Here is a 13,763-nt window from a genome sequence, read left to right as displayed (position 1 = left end):
GCGTAGTCATGGTAAAATCCGAATTGCAGCTCCATTTTGCTTGATTTTGCCACAAAGCAAATATTTTAAGTCGCTTAAATTTAGTTGTCTGCAGCTTTCTATATTTGAAGAGCTTAAATTGAGTCCTGAATGGGGAAGCTCTTTATTTTTAATAGTTATTTTTTATATTTTGGCATGAGTGGATTGCACAGTCAAACAATTGTTTTATTCCCCTGGCAAGCCATCGATTGGTGTTATTTAAAATGTAAATGGTAAAAGCATTGCTGTGATAAGCACCACATTTGGCACCTGCAAAACACAAAAAATAACTCATATTAAAAGTATTATTCTTTCACGGCTGCTGTGCATATTGTGCATTAATAAAAAAATGAAAAATAAAATATAAAAAGGAAGAAACAGAACAGGAACAAAGCGGCAATGCTTTCAACTGTAATGATAAATGAACGCAAACTCCGAACATAAATCAAGGGCGGAAAGGGGGGGGGGGGGGGGGGGCACCTCTGATGCTGCTGATGGGATAAGCCCGACTTCAGCCGCGAACTAACTATATATATATTACTCGTATACCCCCATGGCCCCCCTTTTGGATGATTTAAAACCGAATGCCTCGGCTCCAAAATGTGTTGTGGGAAATATGCATAAAAAGGGAACACGGCAGAGTATCACGGGAAAACACAGAGCAGAACCGGGACCGGCAAATGTACATATAGACCCGCTCACACATTGTTGTGTGTGCACGCGTACAATATTTTTAATTTTTCACATTTTTTAACAAATGAAAAAAGCAACGAACGCTAAAGGTGCAGACCAATCCCAGTTCCGACCCACGTGGCCCACAGAGAGACACCTACGGAGCGCGAAGACCGCCCGGAGGCAAGTGGCGCGGCCACAATGGCATCCATGTGGGTCACCAGCCCCTCCCCTCCTCCTCCCCTCAGACAGACATACCCCCATTAAACCCACTCCATAGCTCCACTCATCCCGATTCCAGCACATCCATATGCATTCGCATTCGTTGCCGTTTCGAGTTGAAACATTTTTTATAAAATTCACCCAGGGGTTCGAACTTTGAAGGGGTATATCGGATTTGGGGATGACTAAAAAATATCCTAAGCGATAGATAAAAAATGATAAGCATTGGAATATTTTATGATACTTCTGTTTATATGTTTATATCTACTACATGTTATTATATACATTAACATTTATTCAAACCAAGATGAATGGTATTTGGTATGGTATAAACTAAATATTTGTACAGCTATAACCATAAAATCTTTGTTTATTATAAGTGCAAACTTCCTTTTCCATAACCCAGAAAACATTTAGGGTTAAAACAAACAAAAATACTAGGTAACTCCCGTTCGAACACCCATTTCCCTGCACCATTTCACTTGTTTCGAAATTGCATTGTGAATAATGTAGTGTTAATTCTCGAGAGTGCCATGTTCCCTGTTTTATGGGTTTAATGCTTTTGTTTATTGGTCTGCTGTTGCGTCAAGTAAGGCTTCAGTTTTCAGTTTTGGCTTCGGCTGGACTTCGGGGCAGGGATATGTGTTCTGTGTTCAGTGTTAAGTGTTATGGCAGGACATGGGTGGGACCTTCTGTGAAAGGGATTCCCGTCCGCTGCTGCTGACATGCGATAAGAAAGCGCGCATTGTTTGGCCCTTGGCTTTGAGCCCGGTAAGTTGGCCAGTTCTCCTTCTTCTCCCGCCACTGACACACGGTTAACAAATTAAATTTGCATTCTGCTGACCAACGCCCTATGACCTATGAATCGGCATAAATAATCCAGGCAGAGCAATATCATAAATATCCGAAACGGATACTCTAATGTCAACACCTCACGAATCAGCTTTTCGGGGGAGTGCCACTTTATGGCAATATTTCTATTCTATTTCTGGCGGAATTGATGTCCCCAACAAACATTTTAATCGATTCTTTACCGCCTTTCAGCACGAACACTTTCCGTCTGCTGTGCATAAATTAAGCTCGTAATGGACAATCAATAATTATGATTGACAATACGGTCGCTGTCGCATATATTCATTAATTGATGGCCTGACACATTTCATTTCAGTGCTCCAAGTCCGCAATTGGATTGCGTTTGTCTGATTTTGTTGGATCGCCGCCTGGCGTAAACATATCGATAAATAAATTCGCAATTCATTTTGTCCGACATGTAAAATGGCGTGTGGCGGGAAACGGCTCCAATTGAAAGTGCCCAAAAAAGATTTGTGGCCTAAATAATGTGAAAAATACATAAACCGCAGTGATTAAAAACTGGCCAAAAAATATCCTGCAAAAAGGGAAATAAACATAAAAGTTATAAAGTCTAGAAATAGGAGTTAGAAGGATTTTTAATGGAAAAATGATTATATACAAAAATATGAACAACTTTAAGTATTCACATTAAAATAAAAATTAAATCCTAAAATTCAAAATGTGTAAAATAAATATATATAAAACCTTAGTTAGATATACTGTACATTTTTTTATAAATAAACATTTGCAGCCCATTCTCCTTTGAGGCGAAAAAGGATTTTATCTACTGAAATGAATGTTTAAGAGCCGCATAACCATTTTCTGTTTCAATTTCGAGGGGCACTCTTCCATTTAATTTAAACTTGCTTTCCTGTATAGTTAACTGCTCAATAATAATGTTTTTGTGCGGCGGAATGTGCGCATCCGAGAGGAGCAGCGACACACATGGCCACACACGACAGACCCGAATAAACAATTTTAATAATTTCGTTTTATGAAAATGGCGCTCGGGTTAAATGATTCGAGAAGAATGTGGGCAACGGGAAAAGTCGTAGCGTTTAATGTTTTCCACGGATGCGAACCTGTTCGCATGGATGGCATTGTTCCGGCCCACAAACCAACCCGCCCCCCGTCTCAAATTTCAATCATTCCGGGACCTTTGACCCGCCTCGAAACCGGACCCAATCCAATCAGCAAAAGTCGCTGCTGCAAATCTCTTTCAAATGAGCCACTAATTGCGAACTGAAAGATAATACACAAAGACCTGGGGCCCCCAAAAACCCTATACTTACAAACTAATCAGAAGTGGGTTTGCTGAAATGGGGGCAGGCGAAAAAAAATCCCTAGTTAAAGGAGCAATTATCGCCGAGATAGGAAGAGTGAGTTTTTGTTTTGCGGCAAGTTTTTGGTATAACTTTTGCTCTCTCACTCTCTCTCCATTTCTGTTTTTGAGGCACGATTATCAGTCGGTAAGTTTTCCCCAGCACTCCTAACTCGCTCGCCCCTTTGTTAACTTTTCGCCTTACTAATGTCTATCAGAGATATAAGGCCAAACTTTTATTTTGTAAGCAATGTCGGCTATCTGACGGGGCTTTTAAAAAGTTACCAGCATATGTATGTGCTGGGGGTATGTGTATCCTACCCCCTCAGATCCTACAAACACTTGTATTTACATAGTTCTAATCAGGATGGGTGATTTGCGGGGAGCTTCCCAGTCAACTCGAGTGGATTATGGCACATGTCTGGCCACAAACTTCTGAACAACTTGTTGTGGTTAATCAAAACGCGTGCTAGATTAGCCAACTTTTACAGCTCTCCATGGTAGAGTGCGAAAACCCTATTGATAAATAAGAAAAATAACTCTTAATGGCATCATTAGATGCCACACTTTTCACAAATTACTCTGGGATTTTAATGGCATGATAGGATATTTACTAAATGTATTTTCTGTTTTCTCTATAATTGTCAAAGCTTATATCGAATATTTATTTATTTGATTGTTTGCACTAAAGTTTGGATTACTGAATTACATATTTCTCCCTGCACTGACTCTATAAAACTATGCGAATCCCATCAAACGAAATCAATTAACGAACTTTATTCAAACTGTTTGGTTGAATGAGAAAAGCTGGTATTTCGCAATCATTAGCTGGGCCAGGATTAAAATATATGTTTACATTTCGCACTTTTATATTCCATCTCTTAATCAATTTAATTATAGAGAACCTTTTTAATGAAATCCAACGAAATCAGTTCCTGCAAATTAAATTTCTCCCACACACAGCAAGGCAAAGTAAAAAAAAAAAGTTAAATTTAATTTGATTTATTTGCTGTGCTCGCTTTGAAGTTGTCGTTGAAATGAAGTGAAGGGAGGACGACTGTGATTCAGATGGGGTGTTGAGGAGCCGGGCAGGATACACAGCTAGATTGTGTATGATGAGATTATTTGAATTACCTTTGCAATCAAATTGACACCACATAGACGTCCTGGACAGACGGGGACAGACAGTTGGACAGGAAAGTGACAGGATCGACGGAGAGATGGGGTGCCACCTCCTCCATTCGGAAGTGCATCCAGTTGGGCAGCGGAAGCTGCAGACAGCCCCCCCCCCATTCAGACAAAGTGACAGTCGGAATACTCTAAATTATTCATACCAGCACGTCCAAATGAAATCTACACTAATGTCCAAAACATTTTCCACCCGAAACCCGGTCTCAGAGTAGGCTGATAATTGAATGTAACTGAAATTCCAGCCATTCCACATTAACTGCCATCAACGTGAGCACTAAGCACATCCCGGAATTAGTTAGTATCTACATAATAACAATGTCGGATTCGAAAGTGGAGTACAACTGGGGCGATTTGGGTGTGCAGCAGCTGGACGGCTTTGCATCCGAAACATCCGAGATGTCGAGCAAGGGGGACATCTTTCACACCGCCAGTGAGGAGTTCCCCAATCTCCAACATCATCGGGAGCAGGTGGAGCAGATCCAGCGACGTGGCAGCCTGATTCTCAGCCAGGCCCAGCAGAACTCAAAGGTTTTGGTCGAGAATATGTTCAAGAACCTCAAAATCAGCTGTGAGAAGCCCATGTTTCCTCCGCAAATAACGGCTCCCAAGGTAGGGTTTTTGATAATATGGCATGCTAGTCAGTAGATCAATCATTTTATAGTTCTTAGTACTTTAAACATAAAGTTACTAATTAGAATTTAATTTCGAAGCAGGTTTAAAAAACGCCATTTGGTAATTTTAGGTTACAAACTATTTATACTTAGTCATTTAAGGTGTCTAAAAGTATGCAATGAATAATAATAGTATATTTTATAAGCTTTCTTATTTAAGATAAATATTTTTGCATACTTTTAGGTATGAAAGGTGTGATTTTGTGGCACCCCGAATGGTGTTGTATTAGAATATTCTCAAAGTTGTTTTTATGGTAATATCACAGCTTGTTTGCTGATTTTCCCTTACCCTTAGGCCTATTGCTTCAAGGACATCTACTCCACTCGCAAGGATCGGCTGATCCGCGAGTGCAAGGAGCAGGAGCGCAAGCTGCGTGAGTTCCACAGTCAACCTATGCCAGATTTTCGGCATGCCCACGAACGCCAGGCCAGCAAGGTCGTAGTGCATCGCATCACCTGTCCCATGACGCCCAATGTACTGAAGAATTCGCGTGAAATGGAGGAAAAGCGCCGTTTGAGGGTGGAGCAGCTGCAAAAGGAGCGGGAAGAGGAGTCGAAACTCTACAGAAAGCAGTTCCTAAGGGCCAAGCCCATTCCGCAGAGCAGCCGACAGCCCTTGAAGCCCTCAAATCGTCCGTCCGGAGTCTCGCAGGTGAAAGTGAAAGTCGAGCCCTTCAACCTGTCCGCCGAGTCGCGTGTCCAGCAGCGTCGCCTCTTCAATGTCCAGAACACCAAGGCGCAGGAGTCGAAGCGACGGGAAATGGAGGAGCAGCGCCAGCGGGCGGAACGAGAAGCTTACCAAAAGCAACGACAACTAACCATGTTCCGGGCTCGACCCAACCCATTCAGCGCCCGTTGACCCGGGGGATTCCCCGTTCTGTTTCATTCCGTTTTTGGATTTCATTTGCTCCCGATTTTTTGTTGCACATTTGTTTTGTTGTTCGAAGAAATTAAATTACTATAATCACCAGCAGGCAACCGCAGACACAAACTAACAATGGGGGGTAAAGTAATAGCATTGTAACCAATATGAAAATAAATTACTAAATGAAGTACTGTTTTGAAATCACTTTAAAAGGTGTCCAAAAGTATATAACAATATATTTTCAACTTGGATGTCTAATGAATTCCACTGCATTCTTTTGCACAAGAAATATTCAAGTACATTGTTCTTAAATAGAGAACATTCGTTCTTAAGAACCGAATGAAAGGTAGTAACCAAAATGTTAATAAATTTTGTATAGTATTTTTTACTTTAACATTTCTTTCACAGAAAGAAATATCCAAGAACATTGTTCTTGAATTCAGAACATTCGTTCTTAAAAGGTAGTGTAAGTACATTTTGGTATCAATGTTCTTAATATTGCCACGAAATGGTGAGAAGAGAAAAGTTAAATTGAGTTTATTTTACTACTTTTTAATAAGTATACACTACTGGTCAGACTAATAGTTTAGTTGTTGAGATATACAATGTAAGTACCGCAAATTCTATTCAAGGATAACGAAAAGATGAACAACTTTAAAAATTTCCTTCTATTTTAAAGAACTTTTTTAACTCAGATGAGAATGTCTGAATTCTCTGTGTTTTTTTAGAAAAAGCAGACTTTTTAATTAAATTAATCACCATTTCCTATCGAAATGACCTCTGCTGTGGCTGTGCATGTGTGCTGCCGCACATTCAATTTGTTCATTTAAAATGGCTTAGGTCGGTGGCTCCATCAATCAAGTGGTCCTGCCCCCGACCCACCTATGCCTCCATATACATATATCCCATATTCCCCGACCGATCCGATCCAATCCTGTCCGCAGGGCCACGCCCACGTGTTCCACTACAAACAATTTGTTGTAAGTGTATCAATTGATGCGCCGGCATGTGTGTGGGTGTGTGTGTGTTGGCTTTGCAAGTGTGTGAGTCACATAATCAAAAGCACAAATACTAAAACAAGCACTCAAACTGTCAAAGCGATGATTGATAGTGTTGACATTCGCTTTTTGGCTCCAGCCATCAGCCATAGGATCTGACTTTTTGTGCATTGAGCTCCTGTTAATGGGACGTTTTGGCGGCGGCCTCGTCCTTTCAAAAGATTCCAATATCCCATCTCACCGCCGCCCTGTAAAACCCCCCCGGAAAACGCCTCGTGCCCCCACCAGATCATCCCCGTGTGTGTTTGGCTGAATGATGAATTGCATTGCATGTGTTTATCGAGGTACACTGAAACAGGTATTTATTGCAAATTTGCCGAGCAGGTTTAAAGGTGAGCATCCATCACCTGATCTCGGCTTGAATGGAAATTGAATGCAATTAAATTGTAACAAGCTGATGGATTTGGCTTGAGAGAGTAAATTTAATGAAGGTTTGCTTTGAGATGAATTCGTACGAACTTATCTGTTACAAATTTATTTTTGCAAAATTCAAGAACTAGATACATTATAACAATATGTTTTGACTAGGATTTGGACGGATAAATATTTCTAGTATAACTATTGAAATGTATTTTTTTATATATCTAGATTTCGTGTTTATTTAAATCAATAACTATTTTCCGCCCTATTTTGTTCAGCCCAATTAACAGCTGTACAAAGGCCTGTAAACAACATAGAGCCACCCCCTAACATTCTGCAAACAGAAGGACATGGGGAAAACTGTGCTAACGGTTAACAGTGCCAGGGGGGTGACTGTTAACATTCCACTGTAGTCAGAAGGACATGCTTATGTTAGCTTATGTTAACATACTGCTTTGAAATAACGGTCAACAAAATGTTAAGCTTCTGCTCACAAAAATAAAACATTGTGGAAAAGAAGTCTGCAAAAAGTATAAAATATCCTTCCTGTTTAATATTTTCACTCTATCAATGCACTTGTATATTTTAATATTTTTTTTTTGTTTTACTATAATTATAAAAATGTAACAAGATATAACCGACAATGGCTGAAAAACTTTCGCAATAAAAAAAGCGGCACAGAAAATGTTTTTCTATTTACAAGCCAGAAAGTGTTGGACATGAATACAGATCATGTTTAACAATGATTTACGGATATTGATATTTTATAAAAACTTCACAGATTGGAAGTAAATGGTGTAAAGGGGAACCTTTATACAGAGGTTTTTCTTTTAAAAATCATTTTAAGGGATATATTCGCCAGAGCATAAAAAGCATATCATATTTTACGGTGGTATGCCAAAGAAAATAAACAAATTCACAGAGATTTTTATAAAATTAAATTCTCAACCGACTTTGGGGATCTTAGTGCCCACAAATCCTTAGAGTGAATAATAAAGTTTTTATAAAGTATTTTATAGGATACCCGGTATGAACTTTTCATGCAACCCTTTAGAGTTCGCTTTAATGACGGCATCTCCTCTAAGCCTTTCTCATTGGGGATTAGTCACTAGGAATCCGTATAAGCCATCTTGGATATATGCTCCCAGTATCAGGTGACAAGTATCGAAGTTCATAAGCGTGCGCTGGAGAAAGTGCGTGTCTTGCATTCGGGATGCGGATGCAAAAATCCGCGAAGTGCTGCGAATTTATACGAGCGAGCAAACAGAGCAATTGCGTATTCAAGGCGGAACAATGTGCCGAATTTGATGGGTGTGGGGCGGGTTGTATATCTTTCTTGTGTTATTTTTTGTGGCTTTTATGGCAAGGAGCTTGCGGTTAAATGAGACGCCAGTGGGAGGACGAAGGATACCCGGATGCTCCTTGGCTGCTTGTGGGGCGCGGAATTTAATAACGCGCTGATGCATGCAAAATAACGCATAAAAAAGTAAAAATGCACACGCAAAAAAGGAAAACAAAGCACATTCACATATACGTACTATGTACACCCGCAAAACTGAAGCTTGGAAAACTGGAAACGGGAGGAGGTAGTTGAGCTGCAGCCGCCTCGGTAAAAACAATTTTCGCAGTCAATTTTCTTTTATGAGCAGAAAATATTTCACAGTGAAAATATTATATGAATATTGGCAGCCGTCAGCCGTCGGCGGTTTCGGCCTGTGACTCAAAAAAGCCCCTGTCTTTTGGGCTGAAAGTGGGCGTGCCACGAACAATGGGGGCGTGGCATGGTGCGAAATCAACAAAAACTTACAACAAAAAATTGGCCGACATTTTTAAGCGCTTCGCAATACACTTTAATTGCAATGGAAAGCCTTGGCCACGAAATACCCCTTTTCATTTTGGTTTTAAGTGTTTGATAAAAAGTTTCATTTGTGAAATATATCTTTTATGAAAAATATTAAATAAAATGTTGGCAAAAAATAGGTACTGTAGAAAGTGTGGCGGATTAAAAAAGGTATTGAATTGTGGAGGCCCAGTGTGATTCATACAATTTTTCTATAAAATTTACTCTTTGTTTGGAAAATATATTGAAACATTTTGGATTTTATTCAAACGTTTTAAAACTCGGCTTTGGTAAAAATTTAAATCTTTAAAAGTTACCCAGTATTTTATGATGTTCTACGCAAATACAAATATTTTTGTTTCATAACTGGTAATTTTAAAAGTGGTATTTATTATACAAATTTCGTCTTAAGTATTCCCTATTTCTCTTGATATAACTCACGAAAAAAATCTGAGCACAACAAAGGAGGAGCAAATTTAAAGCGAACCAATAAAAATAAAAAGCAAGTATAAAATCCGAGCGAACGCCCAGTCTTCAATGAGGCTCATAAAACGAAACAAAAGCGGAGCGAGTACGGGTATTCCAGTATTCAGAGTGCCAGACGCACACCAATTGCTGCAGAAAGTCAAAGTCATTAAAAAATAATGTCATCGTCAACGTTTCTCAGCTCGAGACACCGTTGCCAGATCCCAAAAACCCCCCGAATCCTACAAGCCCCACATTTTTCGCAGCGGTTCCTTCAACTCCTTCAGCCCCCGTGCGCTCCATTAATGATGGATGACGACTAGACCCCAGATCCCAGAATTCCAGACCCCATATCATCTCACCCCTCCCAAAAAATGTTCGGGGGGATTTCTTCTACTGCTCACCAAAAATGATTTGATGAAAACATTTGAAATTTTTATCGGGTGCAAATTTATGCAGAACTGTTGATGTCATCGCCGTTGCGTTGGCCGCAGAAAAATGATGACGATGCCGTTGTGACGTTGAAATATGAAGGCACATTACCTTCTTGCTCATTGCTGATTTACCACCCCGCATTATTCTGCCTTCTGAGCCACTTTCCCCAGCGAAAGCACTTCCGGTTTTTAACTGTGTACATGGCGGGCGGCGATAAGAAGTTTTTTGTCGTTGTTCTTTTTATGGGACTTAATTTTGATTAACACTGGGCCTGCACTTAAAATTTGTAACAAATGACTTTGAAATTGATTGGAAGCTGGCAATTTTTATGGTGTATTCATCATAAAGCTTTCTACAGTTGAATAAGCTGAAAGAGTTTTTTTGTTATGGCTGAAAATCCGCTTTTAAAATCGGTATCGAAAAAGGCTACTTACAATTCAATAACCATTTATACCGGCAAAGTACTTTAAATTATTTTTTGCTAGGAAAAGAATACTTTTACCGATAATCGTCAATGTGCTACAAAAAGTCTCACCTTCAGCAGACATTATTATGTGTTCTTTGGAAATGGTATGCTACATAACTCAAAGAACTTTTTGTTTTCAAATTTTATATTTATTGAAGTTTTTCCACAGAAACATCGATGGTGGGTAAAAGACTTTTTTGCTTCGTTTGCGACTCCAGTTTTATTATGCTCCATACACCTTGGTGAACTTTTTATTGTGGCGCATCTATTGCATAAACTTTAAGCAAATTGCAAATGAAAGTTTCTGGGATTTTACATGGCACTTTATGGGTTTGAAATGTAAGTGCGTATGGGGAGGGGGGGAAATGTTTTTGGGGGAGAGCCGGGTATATTGTATATGCCATATATATATATGGCTATATGGTCATGTGGCAGTAATAGGAAAGTTTTACTTTTTTATGCGTCTGCAGGACCCATGGGGCGAAGTGCTGTAGCTGCTGCTGTCGGTGGCGTCAAGTTTTATTGCCCCACGGCTGTTTCTGGTTCTGGGATGCGATTGTGGTGGTTCCTCCTGGATATATGGGTGGTTTCGGGTGGTTCCGGGTGGATCCCTGGCTAGTTCTGTGTGTGCGGTTCTGGATGGCACGTGCACTCCCACAGGTGACGATGGCCTCGTTTATGAACAAACAGCAAAATGTTGTCAACATTTCAAATTTATTTGTTCAATATACAAACACACAAACAGACGCCGACATGTGTATATGGGGGAGTCCTACATATGTCCGTGTGTTGTCTTTTTCCCAGTGTGTGTCTGTGTGTGTGTGAGTGTGGGAGTGTGTGCGTGTTATTAAATTAAACACAGAGCTACCATCAGTGGGCCAAAAGCATTCATTAGCCACGTTTACTGCACCCGTGGCGACCTCCATTCCGGCTGATGAGTTTTTTCCTTTTTTCGCTTTTTTTGTGTCTTCCATCCGGCAAGTAAAACTTTCTGTGTTTGCTTTTTCTGTATACCCCGGGTTTACGTTTTTGGGGCACTATAAAATGCATTACGTGTATGTAATATTTGACTTTATTATAATATTTTAGTTTTTCAAAATTATTAACACTGAAAACAAAAATCAAATAAAAGAAAAACACAAAATCTAAATCTTTCTAAGATGACAAAACTATTTTTCTAATATTTTAAAACCTAATTAATACCTAATACATTAATTTTTATACATATTATATCTTAAGATTAACAATAAATACACGTTTTAAAAAAATCTTCAAGCTGTTTAAGAAATGTTTTTTGACATTTTTACAAAGTCTATATGATAAAAAACGTTATCAAAGAAAAAATGTTGTTAACCAATCTTAGAATAAGCCTAACTTAAAAAATAAAATAATATATTTTCTTACAATTCCACATAATTGTTAATCCCATTAAAAAATTAATGGTTTCAAGACTTAACCTTTTTTTTACGGTATTGAGTAGTCGAAACTAAATAAAAACCTATGCCCAAATTAAAATCTATAATAATTATCTTTATATTAGAATGTCATATATTTCTTTATTGTATTAAATCTATTTAGATTCCGAGATTGTTTTTTCCTAACCTTATTTTGCGGTATTGAATATTCGAACCCTCCCGAGGCGTTTTCAAGTAAGAGAATTTTTTTCATTACTTTGTCTATTTGCTTAGCATTGTTGTGGCAGTTCTCCGGCTCCTGTTTTTGTTGGCTGGTGTGGTGTGGTGTTGTGTTATTATTGCTGTTGTGGCTGCTGCTGGTGTCGCTGGCGCTTCGTGACTTTGTGAATGTTAGATTTTAATATTTCGCCCTTACTTGGCTCTTATTTGGCCCTCCAGAGCGTCACGATGACGACTACGTGAGCCTGTTTGCACACACCGAAATGATTATTGCACACCATTTTGGCAAATGGCGCCGGGTTCGTCCCACCATCCTGCCATCCTGCCATCCGTCCATCCGCTGCTCTCCACCGGAAACCCATTGGCATTTAAATGTAAACATATAATATAGAGAAACCCAGGGCCCCGGCTGCCGCTGCACTTAAATGCGATTCTGGGCCAGCCCGGCGCATTAATTCTAATTAACTTTCTGCGGTCGTCTAACCCAAACTGGCTTTATGAGTACTTTTTTGGGATCCGCAGAAGCAGAAGAGCCTCGCCTCGGGTCCGAATTGCGTAGCAAATGAAGTGCAGGCAATAAAAAGCGACAAAGGCAAATGGCAAATGGCAAACCGTGGTCCTGGGCCTCCTTACAGCGTTGAGCCATGAAAATGGAAATGAAAATTTATACGCTCTGCGGCGGGGGAAGTGGGAGGAGGGACGAAGGACGCAGGACGCAGGACGAAGGGATGGGACTCCCAGCTCACCGTGATTAAAACACCTGTGCCGACAGCTGCCCGGAAAACTCACACGCATACAGCTGTCCTCAAGAAATTAGTGCATAGTACTTACAAAGAATCTGAAAAGATTCACCGAAATATACCACCGTCTTTAAAATATCATTAAAATATATTATATTATTTTTAAAGAAATTTTGTTTAGGATCTTTCATACTCAACACATTATTGGTTTTATTTATTCTTTAAAAAATAATAATATGATTTTATATTTAAACGATTTTTTCAAGATCTTACATACATTGCATACATCCTTTTACATTATTTATTTATTCTTTTTACCGAATAATTTTTTAATTTCCTAAACCATTTCCCTTTGCTGTGCCAGTGGGGCATTAGTAACTAGGAGTTGGCCCGAATAACTCCCTTGATTGTCTCTGGCAGCTGGCTAGGCGATCATAGCTTTTCATTTCGCCAGGCTAATGAAACGTCATGTTATTTATGGCCGAGATGCGCTCTAATGCAAAAGCATTTCTCCTCATTTAGGCCTTGGCCAGATGACCGCCAAGGGAGAAATTGAGTACCAAATGGTGTCAGGAGTTCCTCGTTTGGGGCATCCCATTTGTTGCAACTAAAATTGGTTATAGGGGAACTTAACTCCAAATCTGGATATATACTTATTTTAAAAAATAATTAATTGTAGAATATCATATACATATTATCTAGCTTTTCTTTTGAAGTCCCTTAAGACCCATTTCCCCTAAAAAAATCACTTTTCCTTTGGTCAACAGATAACCGACAAATCAAGCGTCACCAATGAACTATAAATTTCTTTAGCACATAATTCATTCAACCAACCCAGAAACTAAACAAGCAAAAAACTGAACTCAAGTCGGGCCATTTGACACGCTGTTCAATTTGTATTAAAAATCAGTGCAAGACCCCAAAGATTCCCCCTATACTTATACTTATACTAT

General features: G+C 39.3%; 1 protein-coding gene across 1 annotated transcript; it reads left to right on the top strand.

The window, feature by feature from the left end:
• The first annotated feature begins 2,848 nt into the window (after nucleotides 1-2,848).
• LOC119547354 (inner centromere protein A) lies at nucleotides 2,849-5,950 on the top strand. Its single transcript, XM_037854168.1, has 3 exons — nucleotides 2,849-3,233; nucleotides 4,519-4,885; nucleotides 5,243-5,950. Exons 2-3 carry the CDS (start codon nucleotides 4,592-4,594, stop codon nucleotides 5,804-5,806), a joined length of 858 nt encoding a protein of 285 aa, XP_037710096.1. The 5' UTR covers nucleotides 2,849-3,233; nucleotides 4,519-4,591; the 3' UTR covers nucleotides 5,807-5,950.
• Nucleotides 5,951-13,763: the final 7,813 nt, after the last annotated feature.

Source organism: Drosophila subpulchrella, chromosome 2L, assembly GCF_014743375.2.
Source record: "Drosophila subpulchrella strain 33 F10 #4 breed RU33 chromosome 2L, RU_Dsub_v1.1 Primary Assembly, whole genome shotgun sequence".
In the NCBI taxonomy this organism is placed as follows: domain Eukaryota; kingdom Metazoa; phylum Arthropoda; class Insecta; order Diptera; family Drosophilidae; genus Drosophila; species Drosophila subpulchrella.
The sequence above is the reverse complement of the archived record's forward strand: the minus strand, read 5'-3'. Positions and strand labels throughout refer to the sequence as shown.

What these genes read in the sequence shown, in the direction of transcription:
- LOC119547354 (XM_037854168.1), top strand. Translation starts at nt 4,592, where the DNA reads ATGTCGGATTCGAAAGTGGAGTACAACTGGGGCGATTTGGGTGTGCAG. An exon ending in CGCAAATAACGGCTCCCAAG is followed by an intron (nt 4,886 to 5,242) that starts GTAGGGTTTTTG and finishes CCTTACCCTTAG; the next exon opens with GCCTATTGCTTCAAGGACAT.